The sequence below is a fragment of the Acinonyx jubatus genome, chromosome A1, assembly GCF_027475565.1.
Source record: "Acinonyx jubatus isolate Ajub_Pintada_27869175 chromosome A1, VMU_Ajub_asm_v1.0, whole genome shotgun sequence".
Classification (NCBI taxonomy): Eukaryota; Metazoa; Chordata; class Mammalia; order Carnivora; family Felidae; genus Acinonyx; species Acinonyx jubatus.
Genome location: NC_069380.1, coordinates 120,629,985 through 120,648,993, shown reverse-complemented (window position 1 = coordinate 120,648,993; position 19,009 = coordinate 120,629,985). Strand labels below are relative to the sequence as shown.

The window sequence follows — 19,009 nt, the reverse complement described above, 5'->3', positions numbered from 1 at the left end:
TAATACAGAGTTCTAGTAACACTGGCTTGGATCATGTGGCTCAGATGTGAGTTTAAGTCTACCTTGTTTTGACCTGTGTACCTCCTAAAGGGAGAATGAATTTTTCACTCCCTTTTTCTCAGGGAGTCTCGGTAAGAAGACAAATGTGTACGTCATCCCTGGGAGGGTGAATTTTGTTTCCTGTGGAGTAACGTTTTCTTGGAATGTGAGCCAGAGGCTGACGTTAGAAAAGGCACTTAACTCTTCCTTCTGATACCCAACTTCACTAAAAGGGAAGGGCCAACTTACAAGATGAGAACTTACAAGTTCTCAGGGTACCATCTAGAACTCTGGAGTCTCTTTCAACATTGGTGCTGAGAGGAAGAGTGTAGACTGCAGTTAAGCCACTTTTTGGCCCCAAAAGGTACAAGTGTGACTCTGGTAACCTATAGGCTTGGCCTCCCCACCACTCTTTCCTTCTGGGAGGTGTTTACGTCTAAAACATTTTAAGAGCTTTGCCTCATACTAAGGTACCTGATGTAAGTCTCAAGTGAGAAGAAACAGCCACGTCTACTTTAGATTCTGCCCAAGTCAGGAAACTTCGTGAATGACCACATTGCTGACCACTCACTGAAAAGCCAGAAGCAGTAACTAGTGTTAGAAGTGCATCCTAGTGCTCGAATGATTCTCCCAAGGCATTCTGTGCCAACTGCAAACACCAAGCAGCCTTCTTCTCTCCTCTTTATGTGATAGTGCTTTGCTAAGATTCATAAACTCTGACAAAGGAAAGTGGTCCAATAATTCACTTAAGGTGCTGGCTTCCCAGCCTCACTGGGCTTTCTTCTCAATGGGCACTGGCTACAGACCTGGACTGCTAAAGTTACATCAGGATCTGAGTAACCACACAGATTATTTTGTGTTTCCTTAAGGGTAGTATTCACTTGGAGGAGTCTTACTGAGTGAATGGACTAGATTTCTAGTTGACCTCATCAATAAGGAATGGGGTGGCCTTTTCTGAAGACTGTCTAGATCAAAGGTCATAAACTGGTGACTCAAAAAACATAGCCCACAGACAAGATGATTTTTTTAATGTCATGGCTTTGAAAAAAATAGCTGACAATATATGTAATTTAAGAGATTTGTGCATAAAATCTGGATTTATAGCTTCTTATAAAAACATCAAAATATCTAGCTACACATGTTGCTGTTCATGTCTACTATTGGCTTAAGCTGCATAGCCACTTACCCTTAAGAGGGAACCCAAGCTTTCTACTTCACCTACTGTAGTTCACTTCATGATACCTCTTGGCTCTGTAGGGCTTTGAATTTGCTACCCTGGAGTTAGTCATCTATGAGGCCAAAACAGGAAGTCATGATTTGTTCTTTTAAAGGTCCCCTGCTTTAAAGTGACGGTGACTTGGGCTTATCCTTTTTACTTCCGCACCAAGAATGGCCATTAGATGCATGTTCATATGTGGAAAGGGACAGTTACATGCAAAGTGGAGAATTTTACACTACTTACCTGAATAAATCAGGCATACAAAGAAAATCCTGAAATTATGATATTAAATTGAGATTTGAGACTTGAATTATTCAGGGGTAATTGCCTTAGTTTTCCACCTCACTGTTTCTCCTTTGCTTTCCTCACATGGACATAATCTTCAGAATGTTCCTGTGTCAAAGGCCATTGTCATAATTCCCCTACCTCTTTTTTTTTTTTTTTTTTTTTTTTTTTTTTTCAACTCATTTGCACTCTCGGTAGCAATTGTTGGAGCCCTGCAGGGGAATAATTGCAGAGGAATTAACCTCTGACATTTTTCTAAAAATAGCCCTAATAAATCCAATCATAGGTAATTTACCTGTCCATGTTTCTCGGGGGTAACCAGGATTGAAGAAAGACCTGGCAGGCTGGCATTCCTTCAGCAATTATCTGTGATCTGAGTTCCCGGGGCTTGTGTATTTTCTTCGTTTTGAAACGCGGAGTACAAATTGCCTTCTGTCCTCTGACCTCCTGACCCTCTTTCTCAGCACCTTGCTGTTGGGGTTGGAATAAGGCCATGCTCTTCCAGAAGAGTGTGTTGGGTTCACCAGGAAGGGGGGAGCATGGGTCAAGGGAGGATACGTGGGGTCCTTTCTGAATTCCTGACTGCTGGTGGCCCAGTGATGTCTTCAGGCTCCCTCCCTTCATTTTCCAAGTCTGAGCTTCAGTGAAGTGCCCCAGGGCCGGCTTCATCACAGTCTTCAGCCACAACTGAAACCTGTTTGGGGAGGTTCTTCCTTGTAGAAGAGAGGGGAATGCAAAAGGGCCCTGGGTGGGTTAACAGTCTATGGTTGGTAGAAATTGTCCAAAAAAAAAAAAAATGTCATTTCCAGGAGCCATTATTAAGGAAATGCATTTTCTCTTGCCCCAAACAAAAAGGTCTGTTTGTGCTTTTCCCTTTTGTTCTCTCCAGACGTTCCAAGAGACCACACTGCAGTGGTCTCCTAGAAAATTTACTTTCTCAAATGCCACTTCTAGTGGCACTTAAAATACAGAACATAAAATCCTTGTAAATTCCACTGCAGAGACAAAGCCCTGGGCCCTTAAATGCACAGAAAAGTATATCTATTATCTATCGTTTCAAAGTAAGTGTGCAGTTACTTTAATTGCCTTTGTCTTCTCCTTTTCAGCTGACATTATCTCTACGGTAGAATTCAACCACACGGGAGAATTACTAGCGACAGGGGACAAGGGGGGTCGGGTTGTAATATTTCAACGAGAGCAGGAGGTAAGTGGCAGTGAATGCAAAATGCCCATTTTCTTCTCTTTTTAAAGGAGGCCTCCTACTGTTCCTTAATCCTCATGTGTCACCCTTAACCTTGCTGCTTTGCTAGCAAACTAAAAACTGCCAAAAAGTCATTAACATCAACAGTTCCACATTCAGGCTCATAAAAGCACCTGATAATAGAGCCTTTCCTGGGCATGGCCTAATGTTTCCAAACCTGGGTGTTGCACATTCAAAACGACCTCACTTCCCATCTGACCTGCAAAATTCCATGGGTGCTTGTTGAACAGAGAACTCCTTTTTGAGTGGAATTTATCCCGCAGCCATTGCAATTAATTCTCCTAATTTCAGGTGCTCCTGCCCAATATGTAGGAGGGGAAAAAAAATCCAGCTCTTTGCCAGTAGATGTAAAAAGGACACCGTGGGTCAGTAGAGAAAACAGTGATAGCTCACCCTACCAAAGGGAGTGAAATCCCACAAAATGACATCTGAGCAATGCACGTGGCATATGTTTTTCTATAGGTGATGCAGAGGTCCCTGGAGCTCAGTGCTGCATGCATTCTGAGCAGGAGATCGAACTTGGAGTGCATTGAATCTCAAAAATCCCATTTCCTCCTGAGACTTGAACTCCAGTAGGAATTGTTTCTCTTTTTCATATAATTGAGTTTTTTGGTGTCTGCTTCTGTTTTGCCAGAATGAAATTATGTCCCAATCTGATTTCCTGGGTCTCCCTGGCATGGTCCTGGAGCTTCCAGCAGGCCGGTGCCTGTTCTAGGACCTCTCCCATCTGTTCCCGCCTCAGAGAATCACCAGCACAGAGTAGGGGGGAGGCCCAGTGCGGGAGGAAGGTTCCACAAGAGACTTCCCTAGCAATTTAAACCTCCTCTGTGCCTCAAAGCCATTTATGTTACACCCCCCCCCCCAAAAAAGGAAAGCCTCATTTAGAGGTGATATATTTGGTAATTGCACATTATTTGCAATTAATTTCTATAAGGGCATCATAATCCCTCGGGGTTCTGTATAAATTCAAGTGTTCAGCATTAAATCAGGCACCCAGCCTATTCCATTGGCCCTGGAAACAACGAAAATGTGGTTGGCAAGTGGAAACTAATAGCTCTTCGTGACCTGGAATTTTTCCTGCTTTTCCAGAACTGCCTAGTGCTAATTGGTCTGGCACATGATACACACACTTGACAGTCTGATTTGGATGGTAGCAAATCAACACTCTTATAAATTTATTGTTAAGGTGGACTGGCTGTCTCTGTAGTAAGCAGGATATCAGCATTTAAAGTCCTTTTAAAACTGATTTTTAAGACCTTCAGTTTAAAAAAAAAAAATCCAATTAGGTTCATAGTGATGATAAAGAAGAACCGGAGCAGCCATTTAGCATAAATTACCCAAGGCAGAGTGTTGCCAAGAATATTCCGCACCACGATTTCCGTTAGCTATTTATAGGTTTCACCTATTTTAATGGACTGAAACATTTAGGAAGCATGATTCATTGGTAGAATGAAGGGGGACACATTTTCCAAAGGAGAGTGGTTTTGTTCAATAAAAAAATAAATGTCGAGGAGAGAAACATACCGTTCAGTGGCTTTGTGGCGAGGCTTTGGGTTGGGATGAACGCTAAGCCTGAGAAACAAAGCCAGGTGACAACAGGCCCGCTGCACCCCCCCCACCCCCCCCCCACCCCCGCCCCGGGCCCGACCTCTGTGCATGACTTCTCACAAGTCACGTTCCTGGCAAATTTGCTCGTAGGAACCTCAGTGCCCCGCAAATACATCGAACACGGCATCAGCACCATCACCCATCAGATGGAGTAAGTGGAGATTTTGGTTTGAATGGTCAATATCCATCCAGAAATATAATTTTTTTAATGGAGTCTTAATCCTCAGAGTCAGACTCTTACAACACATGTTCAATAAGGCCTGAATTTGAATTTGCGAGCGTGGTTTTCCAAAGCCTGAATCTGGAAGCTCCTGGTAATAAGGTCCTAAAACACCTGAAATAAAACCTGTCTTTTCTTTTTCCCCTTCTTCTCTTTCTTTAACACCCTCTTTTTCCTCCTCTCCACACTTCTTCTGCCCCAACCCCTTCTGCAGATTCTCTTCTCTAATTTTCGTTACCGCATTCTTTACCTAGTTCCTCCTGTTTGCACTGTGCATAATCGGGAGGGGTGAAAGCTGCAAATAGAGCCTGATAAATTTCCTAGGGGTTCATGTGGCATCTCTGCACTCAAGTCTGTTTTGTCAATTACACGAGGGGGGGTGGGGAAAGGGGTGGGGGAGATCTGATGCCCAGATCTGCTGTGTATAAGCTGTGTGACCCGGAGAGGTCATTTTACTACCTCTCAACTTTTTCTGTCAATTTCCCCACCCTCCCTACTTCTCAGAGACTCTGTGAGGTTCTGGTGAGATTTTAAATGGCCAGCAACACGTGCAGAGGCCATGGTTTTATAGTCTTTGTGAGGGACTGATGTATGTCACTGTGGACATCAATGTGGGATAGATCAGTCCTGAGCGTGTCCAAGACATCCATTAAGATGTAAAAAAAAATTTTAGAATATCTATTTATATGTATTTTTGAATCGTGTCCTATTTTAACATCAATTTTTACGTATATGTTATGTATACCATATATTAGTACCGAAGTTCATGTATATAATTTATAAGTGTATGTATATAGGAGGTGCCAATATTCACCAATAGGGGTACATGATCAAATGCTGTGGAGGTCACTCAGCTAAGGTAAACTTGTTGCCATGGGTCTGCCCTCATTCTACAGTGACATGACCCGCCCATCCCTCCCCATGTATCTGCCCAGAAAAAAAAGCACTTGGCAAATTTGCAGTTGGCTTATGTGATTTCATCTTTTGTGTGTGTTGTGTGTGTGTGTCTGTTCTTTTTCCCTTCCTACAGAGTAAAAATCAGGTTCATCGTAGGGGTGAATACAATGTTTACAGCACATTCCAGAGCCATGAACCCGAGTTCGATTACCTGAAGAGTTTAGAAATAGAAGAAAAAATCAATAAAATAAGATGGCTCCCTCAGCAGAACGCAGCCTACTTTCTTCTGTCTACTAATGGTACGTGGAGGTGACTTTGCTTGTTTGGTATTTGCAGAGATGCAGTCAGCAAACCACATATTTCAGTCTTTCCTGGGCTCAGTTTTTCTTTTTACCTTTTAAGCTATTTGAACAACTTAGAAACAATATTTGCAAGGTGCCTACCAGAGTGCCTGGCATAGAGTAAGCCCTCAGTACATAGCAGGTATTCTTTTTAAAAACAACAAATTTATAACCGAATTAGGTGAGACCCATGATCTCCAGTTTTTGGTTAGTACAGATTAGTTTTAGGTCTGTTTAGAATCTGACTTCCTTTCTTAAGATTCACTAAGTGTTTTTCTGGGAACACATTTCAGAAAACTCAACATGCCATCCCTATGCGTTTGGCATACTGATTAGAAATTATTAATCCCTGAATATATGTGGGGTTTATAAAGGAGATGTTTGTATCTTCTTACACCATCAAATTCTTGGTCAAGAAGAAGAGGGGTGGACCCTTCCAAAGTATAGACCAAGAAGTGGCTTCTTTCTCTTTCTTACCCCATTCTCTTCTTATATCATTTATTATTTTAGGGGGAGTTGATATCAGTAGGTCAGAGAGAAAGGACGTGGGGATTGAATAGAGAGACAAATTTCATGTGAATTTGGTAAACCTTTATACAGTGAAATTACCTGCCCTAAAGGCTCATAATACCCTTCTGAAAGAAGCCATCCACTCTCAGAACAATTCAGAATAAAATCATATGGTAAAGGGAACTAATTGAATAGCATAAAAATTAAGAGGATTAGTGTATAAAAATTGAAAACCCCCTACCAAGCAAATAAGCTGGGAAGTGATTCATTTCATCTGTGTGAGTCTGTCTACAAGGGCTATACGTGTAAATGTAAATCAGGAAGCAAGGGGTTTGCTTTTTGTCTATCCCCAACACTTACAGGGTAATGCTCATAGGTATATAATATGATCAAACATATATTAACATTTTTAAAGACTGAAAGGAAACACACAGAAAGCTTTATCATGATTAATTTTGGATTGTGCATTTTGAGTGTCTTGTAAATTTGTTCCTTGTATCCTTTTAACACATGTGAACCAAAAATCCTTTGGTTATAAACCCAGTGTAGAAATTTAAAACATGGCACTTCTGAAACAGCCACTGTAGACTTATTCAAGGATAGCTTATCTCAGATTCTAAGTCATTTAATTTTTTTCTCAGAACTGTATGTATTGTTGGGTTTACTTTTTTCAACCCTGATTTCTTGAAGGTCAGACCACATGAATACTTTTTCCTCTTCCTCTTCTTCTTTCTACTCCTCCTTCTCCTTCTTCTCCTCCTTGTTTTGTTTTGCTGTTGAAATTTTACTCAAAGGCTCTGCATACCCAACACTTGAGAATAAAAGAGACTTCTGATGATTTTGACTTAATTATTTCAGGCAGAGGAAAAGTGTCTGATTATCTTCTATGGCTAGCTTACTTGATATTATGAAACTGACCCTATTGATTATTACTATAAAATTCAAAGACTTATTAACTGCTTTGTGGGGGGGATGGGAAGGAAATCGTTGATATGCAATGAAGATTAATTATATAGCATAATGTTCTGTTAATTGAGTTTTTAAATAGTTTTTTGATTAACAAGGATATTATCTTCCCATTTGGGATGCTATTTCATATGCCAACAGCATCTCAAAATGATTCTTAGAAGAAAAATTCCCATGTTCTTTCACAATTTTCTTTTTTATACTAATATTGAGGTTGAGAATTCCCCTCAAGCCAAATAGGTTAACATGCAAAAATTAATGAAAGACAATTGGAATTACTGTACAAAAGAGAAAATGAAGATAGATGATAAGATTGTGTTTAAAAGCTGCCACAAGTAATGATAAACTACTCAGAGAGCCAGCCAGAAAAAAGAAAAGTCATTACTCACAGTAACAGCCACATGTTCCTTCGACTTTTTTTATCCACAAAGCTTCGAGATACTGAGTCAAGAAAAATTGTGTGATAATAAAGTCGAGAATGACTCCAGGCAACCCAGCTATAGGGAATTGGATTGAATTCAGCATCAATTATCTTTTGAAAAAAATTGTACTTATCTCATTATAGTTGGGTACAGTTTTACATTCCACAAGCATATTTTGTCAACTTTACCATTTTTAATGAAAAGTAAAACCAACGCTCAATTTTCAGTGTAGACTTTGAAAATATTTGCCTGGTGAAAACACCTTGCTTTATCTAGCTTTCTACTTCTGTTTTAATACTTATGATGAGAGGGAAAGGTATAATTGATTTGTTTTTGCATGCTATGAAAGAAGTATGTGCTCATTGCAAAAAAAGAAAAATTTTTTAGAAAATACTGAGAAGCAAAATGAAGATACTAAAGTGTTTACACCAAGAGAGAACTGCTATTAATGTCTTTTAACGATAAAAAGCAGAGATGTGGATAAATGGATAAATCTTTTTGCTTCTTAATGAAAATGTGATTATTCTATAAGCGGTTCTGAAACAAGATGTTTTTCCTTAATAATATAACACTTAACCACAGAAATATCTTCCTAGTTGTTAAATGTTCTTCTAAAATACCACTGCATTTTCAACGACTGCGTGGCATTTCCTTGTATCATTTTTCTAATTTACTGATAAATCTCCCAATAGTAGAACTTTAATTGTTAACAAATTCTTACTATTCTAAATTATATTTTTATAGGAATATATGTTAATATGGGTAGATATGGTTAGGAAAAGGCATATTATAAACTATGCATAGCATGTCACATATATGAAAAGGTTGTATAATTACACATCAAATGTAACAAAAGGATGTGCACAAAATTTCCCTAATAGTTATCTTTGTCTAGTGGAATTGAGGGAGATTTTATTTTATTTTTTTACTTTCCAGCTTATTTTCATTTTTTGCAATTATATTTACCACATGTATAATGAAAGAAGGATAAAATGAGAGAATACAAAACCAGTACATGCAGTCTTACAATAGGTTCGTACCCATCCCCCAGAAATGCATAGAAAAAAATACTGCAAATATCTGTGCAAAACAGATATTGTCCCTGACTGGAGGAGGTATAGTTGATTCTTGCTTTTTGTGTTTTACCTATGATTTCTCCGTGTAGCAATGTGTCATTCGTAATAAGAAAAATAGAAGAATTGCCTTGCAAACGGGACAGGATATATTCCAAAGCCAAGCAGTAGAAAGTATTCGGTGTTAAAAGTCACTGGTCTGTGTTGTTCTGAGTCACAGCTGACCAGTCACTAATCAAGTGACTGTATAAATATGGCCTCTGTTTCAGCTTCTGACCCTAACATGCAGTGCAGTATTATAGCAGGATATCCAGAGAAGGGAGGCCCAGAGGAACGTTGGCATACAGATAGGACGATCTGAATTCAACTCAGTATCTAGGAAAGGCTTCCTTGCCTTCCGTCCCAGTACAAGCCAGAGGGGGCACACAGTTCAGAGCACACCAATCTTACACTTGGCCGCCATGCCACGTGTGCCAGTAGACGTGACCAGCCTGAGTCCTCCCCAGAGAACAGGAGACAGGGGCACTTACCTGTTAAAGTAGCCAAATTGTTGCTGAAAGCCTACCTCAGGATGGGATGCATGTCAAACCTCTGTGGACGAGGCATTTGGTGGGGAGACATGGGGAGGTGAGATGAGGGGGCAAAGGAGAAAGGGAACCCTGGGACAGGCTGGGTGAGGTGTGGCTCTTCTTCCAACAGTATTATGGAAGAAACAGGGTGTGCTGACATCATCACGGGATGAAGCTAATGCTGTCAGAGCAACAGGTTGTTGTCAAAGAACAGTTGGCCACTTTGTGAATTCGAGTAACAGCTGCTATTTGTCAACCATTATTAGACACCCCAACCCTACGTTAAACACTGGGTTTCATTCAGTCCTTCTAAGAGCCCCATGAGGAAGACACTGTTTCTCCAAATCACAATTTAAGAAACTAAGGCATAGAGAAGTTAAGTGTCTTTATTTGTAAGGTTGAAATATTTGAGACATACTTATACTAAAAAGTCGTTTGCTCTTCATCTGAAGTTCAGATTTAATTAGGCATTCTGTACTCTTTTTCCTGAAAAAACTATTGCGCCCATTTGTTTCTCACTGAAGAGATACTGGGCATCTACTACGCAGGAATCCTGGCCCTTGGCCACGCGGCTGGCTGGAGTTGGGGTGAGGCCCAAGCTTGTCTAGTTCCAAAGCCAACCCTGTGCAGGCAGAGGAAGATACAGAGAAGGCTTTTGAGTCCCTGCCCTGCACAAGAAAAGCTAGAGCAAGCACAAATAATGAATGCAGGACCTGTTCAGGAAAGCCTGCAAAGGGCACGTGACCCACACATATGGTCTGTTTGGCCCAAACACATCTTCTTAGGAAACAGATCGAAAGGCTGCAGATGGAGCTCACCATCTCCTGCCTTCCAAGCCCTCAGCCCCTCTCACTCATTCCCCTGGCCCACCTCACCCCTGTAGACATTGGAGATCTTGCCCTGTTTTATTGCAGTGGAGAATTACAGGTATCAGCAAGTACTGTAAAGTGCTGGAACAGAACACAGTTGCAAAAGGTCGTTTCCAGCTGGGGACTCCAAGCCTGGAGACTGCAATGGGAGAGGAGCATTTTGATGAATGATCCTACCATTTTCTATCTCTGAGTATTGCTAGCAAGATGCACTGTGTAGATATGGGGTTCATTCTTTCACTCAACTAATATTTGTTGAACATCTTCTGTGTCCCAGGCACTGTTACAGGTGCTGGATGTGTAGTGATGAAAAAGACAGAATCCCTGCCTCCAGGGATTTTATGTTCTAGTGAGGGAGGCATAACAAATATGTTGTCAGATAGCGAAACGTTCTAGGAGGAAACATAAAGCAGGGAGAGCAGCATGAGAATGGTGGGGACATTTTGATGCAGGTTGATTCAGAAAGGCCCCTCTGAGCGTGGGACACAAATAGAGCCAAGTGAAGGAACAAGTCACGTGACGAGGAGGTAGAAGGCTTCCTGGCTAAAGGCACAGCTCGTGGGAAGCCTAAGGCTAGAGTGGGGATAATGTGAACAGGGAGCTATAAAGAAGCCATATGGCTGGAGCGCAGGGTGACTGGGGCTCACAGGGTAAGACCAGAAAGGATGAGGAACTCCAGGCGTGGCTCATGGAGGGCCTTTCAGGTCATGGTAAGAAAGTGCTTGGTGGGATGGGACTGAAATGGGAATATCTACCTCTCAGCGTTATTGTGAATATTAAATACATTTTCCATAGCAAATGCTGATAACATAGTTACATAGCTAATTCTGTATATGTAGCTGCTCTGATTCAGTGTTCAATAAATATTTTTACTGAATGAACCAAAATAACGGGTAAGCTCTAAATTTCATAGGCCATCGTTAGGAAAACCATTGGTCTCAGCACAGTGTATACTTTTGATTTGAAACATGAGCTCTGCCTTCTGATGATGTGAGATTTATGCTCAGAACCCTTGATATGAACCAGCTTCTGTAGCATTTCCTTCCATCCTTACCTCCACCTCTCCCTGCTCCCCAACCCCCGCCCCCCACCATCCACATAGAAGACTCCTTTTCAAGCTCATTTTCACTGTAATTTTGATTTGCTCTGGTTGCCCTCCACAGATAAAACTGTGAAGCTGTGGAAAGTCAGCGAGCGTGATAAGAGGCCAGAAGGTTACAACCTGAAAGATGAGGAGGGCCGGCTCCGGGATCCTGCCACTATCACAACCTTGCGGGTGAGCCCAGCGGCAGCTTTGGCCACTGCCTTTCACTTCTCTTGGCCACCAGGCTCAGGGGAAGGGTTCCTGGGTTCAGCCGCATGTGGGTTGCTGCTAGAGGTTGGTTGCAACTATAACATGTGAGTAAAGAGGTGAAGTGGGAGCTCGACTTGTCTGAGTGTCTGGTGGCAGATGGGGGGGGGGGGGCAAGACAGGGACCAGGCTCTGATGACTACAGATTCATGCATTTCTTTTAACCCCCTAGGACTCACCCACGTGGCCACTGCCATGAGTTACTATATGCTTAGCCTCTGTGTGCTCATGTTCTCTAAAATGTTTCTGTACTCAAGGCATAGGGGATGGGATGACCCATGTGGCAAGCTGGGGTTTCATGGTTCAGAACGTGAACTTCTGGATCTCATAGGCCTGGGTTTGAATTCTGCCACTCCGTAGAATCTCACGTAGTCACCTAACCCTTTTGAACTTGAGTCATGCAATTTGTGTTTAGTTTCTCTGTCTGTGAAACAGTGAACCTCATACTTACTAAACTTTAAACGGTGAACCTCATACTTCACTAAAAATGTGCCCTCCTTCCATGGCTGGTAGTCAGTATATGATCTCTGCTATCAGTCTGAGTAGCTCCCTTTCTGCCCTCCAGAAAGTCACAGTCTGGTAAGGAAAGGATTTGGAGGTCTCCTATAAAAATGCTTATGACAGTAAATAGAGTAAGTTAAATGCAGTTAGTGTCTGAGAGTTACAGTTTGATCAAAGGGTGAAGAAATTATATTTGGTTCTAGAGATCAGAAAAGGTCTCATAGGAAAGTGATATTAAAAATGGATTTCTGGGGACACCTGAGTGGCCCAGGCAGTTAAGCATCTGACTCTTCATTTTGGCCCAGGTTATGATTGCACAGTTTGTGGTATTGAGCCCCATGTCAGGCTCTGCGTTGACAGTGTGGAACCTGCTTGGGATTCTCTCTCTCTTCTCTGTCTCCCTTCCTCTGCTCATGCTTGCTCTCTCTTTCTCTCTTTCAAAATAAATAAATAAACCTAAAAACAAATTTTTTTAAAAAATGGATGTCTCAAGGCACCTGGGTGGCTCAGTCGATTAAGCGTCCAAATCTTGATTTCAGCTCAGGTCATCATTTCTCAATTTGTGGGATCCAGCCTCCTGTCAGGCTCTGTGCTATTAGCTTGGGATTCTCTCTCTTCCTCTCTCTTTGCCCATCCCCTGCTTTTGCACTCGCTGTCTCTCTCTCTCTCTCTCTCTCTCTCGCTCTCGCTCTCGCTCTCGCTCTTCTTTCAAAAATAAATAGGGGTGCCTTGGTGGCTCAGTTGGTTGAGCGTCTGATTTCGGCTTAGGTCATGATCTCACTGTTCATGAGTTCAAGCCCTGCATCAGGCTCTGGGCTGACAGCTCAGAGCCTGGAGCCTGCTTCAGATTCTGTGTCTCCCTCTCTCTCTGACCCTCCCCCGCTCATGCTATCTCTCTGTCTCAAAAATAAATAAACATTACAAAAAATTTTTTTAATAAAAATTTTTAGGAAATGTATTTCTCAGAGCAAACTTTTAAGGGAAGGCTCTCTAAATACAAGGTAAAGTGGTTCAGGGCTTGGTGGTGAGTTTGGTTTTAGATGTGCATACTGTGAATGGTACAGCATTCCCAGATCCACATCTTGAGACCAGCCCTAGCCCCAAGGGACTTTCAAACCTTTCAAATATGTGTTTTCAGATACCAGCTGCCCTACTAAAGACCAAAAACTGAGATCAGAGAGGCAGTGCAGTACATGTAGGGAAAAGAGGTTGTCACTATGGGTTGAGAAGCAGATATGGGAACTGAAGGATCAGCATGTGCCTGGTTACCTTGCTTGTTTATTTGTTCATTAATTCATTAATTCATTTGTTCCTCTCTTTATTCAGTGGGTACTTTTTGAGCACAGGCTCAGTGCTGGCCACAGTGCTAGGCTATCATGTGTTTACCCAGTATTTGTGGTTACCTAGTTTTTCTTTGAGCTTCTTCTGAGCAAACAAGCATTGGCTTCTCAGCTTCGTCTCATCAACCTGCTTCCTCAGCCTGAAGAATGGCCATGCAAGTCCTCTGTATCAGAGTGGGCTGATGGTCTAAATTCTCAGAGGTTTTGCAGACCTGAGGGTTGAGTAGTGAAGAGTATGGACATTGGGTCAGTCTGCCCTGGATTAGAAGTTTGGCTCTATTGCTTTCCAGCCAGGGACGTTGGTCATATGAACCAAACTCTTTATGCCTCCAAAGTCCCATGTGTATTACAAGGATTCACTGCCTCCCAGGAGTTTTGCAAGGACCCCATGCTCTATTGTGCGTGATGAAATGTTAGCCGGTGCAATGTCACTCACACGTAACACTCGATAATATTAGTTCCCTGCTGGCCGTTTAATATTATCTTCATCATTATCATTATCATGGCTGTTACTACTCCCTACTGACAGGAAAAAATGTATATTCTTGTCCTTTTCATATACTTTTTATCCGGTGGTATTCATTCCACAAACTCTTCACTGATGTCTAATAAGTGGCAGACAGTCTGCTGCCTATCCAAAGGGAGTAAGACCATCTGTAGCCCCTTGGAACTTTGCAATCCTGTAAGGAACACAGATGGCTTAGGTGCCACTGGGGGGTTCACGACATGAACTTCTGCCCACATGTCACCTTGTCCTTGTTTTCTCTGTGAATGGACTTTCTCAGATGCCATCTGTAGTTCCCACAATGAATTCCTGTTGGCTGTGGCATCCTATGGGACTTCATACATCTGTGGTTAGCTACTCAGAGATGTTGTCCCCATGATGAAGAGAAGGCCTATGTGCATGTTTCCTTTAGAGCAGAGATTCTCCGTACAGTGAGACAGTGATGTTATGAAGTAGATTTTGTACATACCAGACATGGAAGGAAGCCTTGAGGTGTGGCTGGAAGTTTGAAAACCCCAGTTCTGATTCTTGCTTTCTTCTTAACCAGTTGTGTGATCCTGGACCAGTGAATCACATTTCTTCTCTCCATGCTAGTTTCTAAGCTGCCACACAGAGGACTGCATAGTCCGTGCTTTTGTATCCATGGTCCTAGTTACAAATTCATATCCCTGGGCCCCAGCCCCAGTGATTCCCTTTAGCAAATTGAGTGATCTTGAGGAATGGACATCTTTAACACAAGCCCCTATAGTTAAGACAGTAGGTCTGTGGTCACTGGATTCTATCATCTTTTAAGGTATCCCTGAGCTATCATTTTTTATGAGCCTCTGCTACTTTTCAATCATTTCAATAGTTATTGTACCAACCTGAGAGACACATTTGCTATAATATTGTAATTACCCATATTCGATTTCACCCCATCTACTTTCCTAGGCTTTCAAATATACTGTGTTTCGGTGTAATCATCCACCCTGCAGCCTTCTTGGATGAAAACACTGAAAAGGCCAGCCTCCTTTCCTTTTTGATCCCAGTAGTAGAAGAAAAAAAACCCAAGCAACTCTGAAGACCTGGGATTCAGAACAATGACTCCAAACAGAAAATGAGCTGACGTGATATTAATCAGCCTGTATTTTACCAACATGCTCCTCTCTCAAAATTTGCATTACCAGCATTTGTAGCTTTTCCCCCCTTCCCTGTCTAATGATTACCTCTCGCTCACTTTCATAGTTTCCAGTTCTATGTGGATCTTGAGAGTGAGAACGTTTAATAATACCCGACAGCTAATTAATCCTCATTGAGTAATGAACCTGATCTGTTTCAGTGCTAGGAGGCTCAGCTTTTCAAAGCAAGAATGTGGCTATTTTTTTTCCCTTTTTTCATGGAAGATAGCTTTTTCAATGCAGTCACTCATTACCCAAAGAGACTATGAGAAGCACTTCTGTGAAAACCATATCTCCTGCTCAGTATCATAACATTGAAAGCAATAATCATAATGATAATTTAATAATAACACCTTATAGCTATAAAATGCCATTTATATCACAAAGTGTTTTTTTTTTCCACCTAATCCCTTGATTCATCTTCAGAACAGCCAGTGAGAAAGGATAAGTATTTGGCCGGTGAAAATGCTGGCATCTAGTATTTATTGAGCATTTATTATATCCCATGCATCATACTGCACGCTCTTTCTGCACTAGCTACCACATGACGTATGGTTCGCCATTAAATACTCATTGTACAGATGAAGCTCAGAGAGGTTAAGTAATATGCCCAAGATCATACAGGGCTAAGAATCAAATCTTGACCTACTTTGCTCTTGGACCTGAGCCCTTAAACCTGGTGCAGACTCAGAGAAGTGACTTGTCCATTGTCTGCCAACTGGTTATTCCAGAGCTGGGACTAAAAATCTTACACTTGGACACAGACATTTGAGGATTTGAAATGTTTTTTCTTAATTAGTGCCATTATTATTCTAGGATAGTGTCTGTCTGTCTCTCTCTCCCTTTCCACCCACTCCTCTTTCTTTCTTACCCACACGTTCATACACAGTGAGTTTCCAGATCTCTGACCTCAGCATGCAGAAGCAATGACCCTGAGGTCTTCTGCAGTTCTGCTTAGCATGATTCTTCCTGCCTTTCTTTCCCAGCCTCCCAATACCCAGAGGTAAGAAACCCTCAGAGCCCCTTTCTAGGCAACAGAAACTCATAGTTCAAGTAACTTCATCAGCCTGAGATGGGAGCTGAGTGGTGAGAAATCACACTTAGCATATTTCTCCCTGCAGGATGAGCCTGGAGTTATTATTCACCTCATTATGGTTGGCTTCCAGTGTCCTGGAAACCTAGGCCAGATTGGAATTTGCTTTTTAACTAGTTATAAATAGAGATTTCAGAAGGTGTGATCTACCAAGCTGTGACTTGCTGTAACCTCTCCCAAAAATAAAGGGGATGTAATGAATTCCCGTTTTTTAATGGATTTTATCTAAATATTCCTTACAGCTAATGTTAATAATAATAATAATAGCCATTTATTACATGCTTACTATATGCCAGGTGCTGCGTTTCACATCTCTGTACCAAGTAGTTCTAACAGTAACTCTGCCAGGGACATTCTGTTATTCTCAATGGACCATCCAGAGCCTTCCTCCCTCAGAGAAGTTCCCCTAGAATACCAGAGGGAACATTGCACACTCACATCTTCCCATTCACTCTCGGTGGCTTTACCCTCCCCCTCTTTTGTTAGCTTGTATCCTTACCTGAGAAACCATTTGTCCATTTTCTGCTGCCCCTCCACCTCCACTCAAATGTAGGCTCCAAGAGAAAGGAACCACGTTGTGTTTTCTCCCACAGCTCCAACACCTAGAAGAGTGTGTGGCACATGGTCGGCCATGTATTTGTTAATTGAATGCATTACACAGAAGTGGAAACGGAGTCTTAGAGTAGGCAAGGATTTCTCCCAAGATCTCATGGCTAGAAAATGCCAGGACTGGGATTCAAACCTAGTCTATCTGACTCCCAAGTTTTCGTGATGATTTCTTATAGCCTCTGTCTTCTAAGAAAATACTAATTCATGATTGTAGGGCAGGGCACTTGCATTATTTGTGTTTCTCAGAATTCTTGGGCAAAGCTTTCTTTTTTTTTTTTAACGTTTATTTATTTTTGAGACAGAGAGAGACAGAGCATGAACGGGGGAGGGGCAGAGAGAGAGGGAGACATAGAATCAGAAGCAGGCTCCAGGCTCTGAGCCATCAGCCCAGAGCCCAACGTGGGGCTCAAACTCACGGACCGCGAGATCGTGACCTGAGCTGAAGTCGGACGCTTAACCGACTGAGCCACCCAGGCGCCCCAAAGGGGCAAAGCTTTCTTAATGTATGAGCTTGACTTTGGTAGGGAGGAAGGAACATGGGTGAGGGTCACAAAGGCTTTTCTGCCACAGGGTGGGCACACAATGGATGCACTGTTTTTTAGAAAGATTAAAGACAGAAAGATTAAATGACATCCTGTTTTATGCACGTACCTTTTGCTGGTGACTACTTCTGTCTTCCTCTCAGCCTCAGGACACACACCTGTGACTTCCTAGGCTAATGTTTTTCCACATAGAATGATCCTGATGTTTGCAAATCTCATTAGTGGCTATTTGCATATCCCCCTACCCACAGTCTAAAACCATGGCCAGTCAGCAAGAGTGTTTGCTAGCTCTGAATTCTGAAAGGGTCTTCTCAGGGATTGTGGCTAACAGGGCATGGGGTTAGTAAGGCTGACTACACAGAATAGCTGTTTTCCCAGAAATGATTCTTTCTGTGAAACAACTAGTTTCACTACCTGATCTGTTTTCTAAAGAACTGTTTAAATAGACCAGTGGTTTAAGTGTACTGATAGCCACTACATTTGTTCAGCCTCCCCTAGTGACAGACTCCGGGCTGAGCTGTGTAATATATGTTTTACAATTCTTTCTTCATCACAATCCTATGCCTTAAGCATCATGCCCATTTTACAGATGTGTAGACAGAGGCTCAAGGAGGTAAGTACTGGCTTAAAACCCCACAGATAATTAGTGGCAAAGCCAAGAGTGGAGTGCAGGTCTATCTGACCCCAGAGGTCTTACCAGTTACCATTACACAGGACTATTTATTATGTGGTCCATTATCCCGACAACAGTAAGGGTGATAACATCTGACATGTAGAGTTTTTAATGTATTTGTATCCTATTTACTGAGTGCCCACTGTGTGTCAAGCACCGTGCTAAGTACGTACTACCAAGTAGATCTCACAAAGATGAGCGAAACACACTCCCTTCCCTCGAGAGAAAGGAGGGGACCAATGCAAGTGGGTGCAACATGAAATTAATTGAAGCAGTAGTTATTAAACTGCAGAGTGCTTCAAGGGCACCTGGTATGCTCTGTAGCACACAGTCCTTAGCTTTATCACTAGGGATTCTGGTTTAGGAAGTCTGAATGGTACCAACTGATGTCTTTGATGAGACCCCTCCTGGAAAACCCCCAGGTGGTTCTGATGCATGAGATGCCTGGGCCACCCTTTGAGAAACACTGGGTAGGATAAATGTCCTAAGAAGAGCACAGAAATGTGCCATGTTGGGGAAAGAACAGAAGGGAAGAGGTGCAGGATTGGGATGGAGTTTCCAGGATGCATCTTGAAGGATAGATGTTCTTTCAAGCTGGGGGTCTCATTTGATGCTCCCCAGGATCCTGGATGGCAAGAAGGACATGAATAGATACATTCCTCTTTCTAGTGGTATGGATGTAATTCTCCCCATTATCAAAGGGGGAAACTGAGGCTCGAGAAGCAGACACTTTGTGCTTTGTGCAGACACAACCCCAGGTTTTCTTGCTGCTTCTGTGATGCCCACATGGTGATGCTCACTCCAGGAGGATGGGTGAGCCCAGGCCACTTTTAGGGCAAGTTACAGGATGAGTCGCAATCGGCCATCACTGCCCAGGTTTTAATTTTGGTTTTATGCTTTGATAGCCAAGGCCTCTTAGGACACAGATACAACCTCCCCCTGCCCATTTTTAATTTTTC

At 42.2% G+C, this 19,009-nt stretch overlaps 1 protein-coding gene across 15 annotated transcripts in view; it reads left to right on the top strand.

Annotated features, from left to right (window-relative positions):
- PPP2R2B (protein phosphatase 2 regulatory subunit Bbeta) overlaps positions 1–19,009 on the top strand; it is a 507,195-nt gene that overhangs the window by 396,769 nt on the left and 91,417 nt on the right. For all 15 annotated transcript variants that reach the window (XM_027042182.1, XM_027042186.2, XM_027042168.2 and 12 more), the window contains 3 exons: positions 2,650–2,747; positions 5,663–5,828; positions 11,443–11,555. In XM_027042182.1, the coding sequence (XP_026897983.1) occupies positions 2,650–2,747; positions 5,663–5,828; positions 11,443–11,555 (377 nt within the window). The remainder of the gene's footprint in view (positions 1–2,649; positions 2,748–5,662; positions 5,829–11,442; positions 11,556–19,009) is intronic.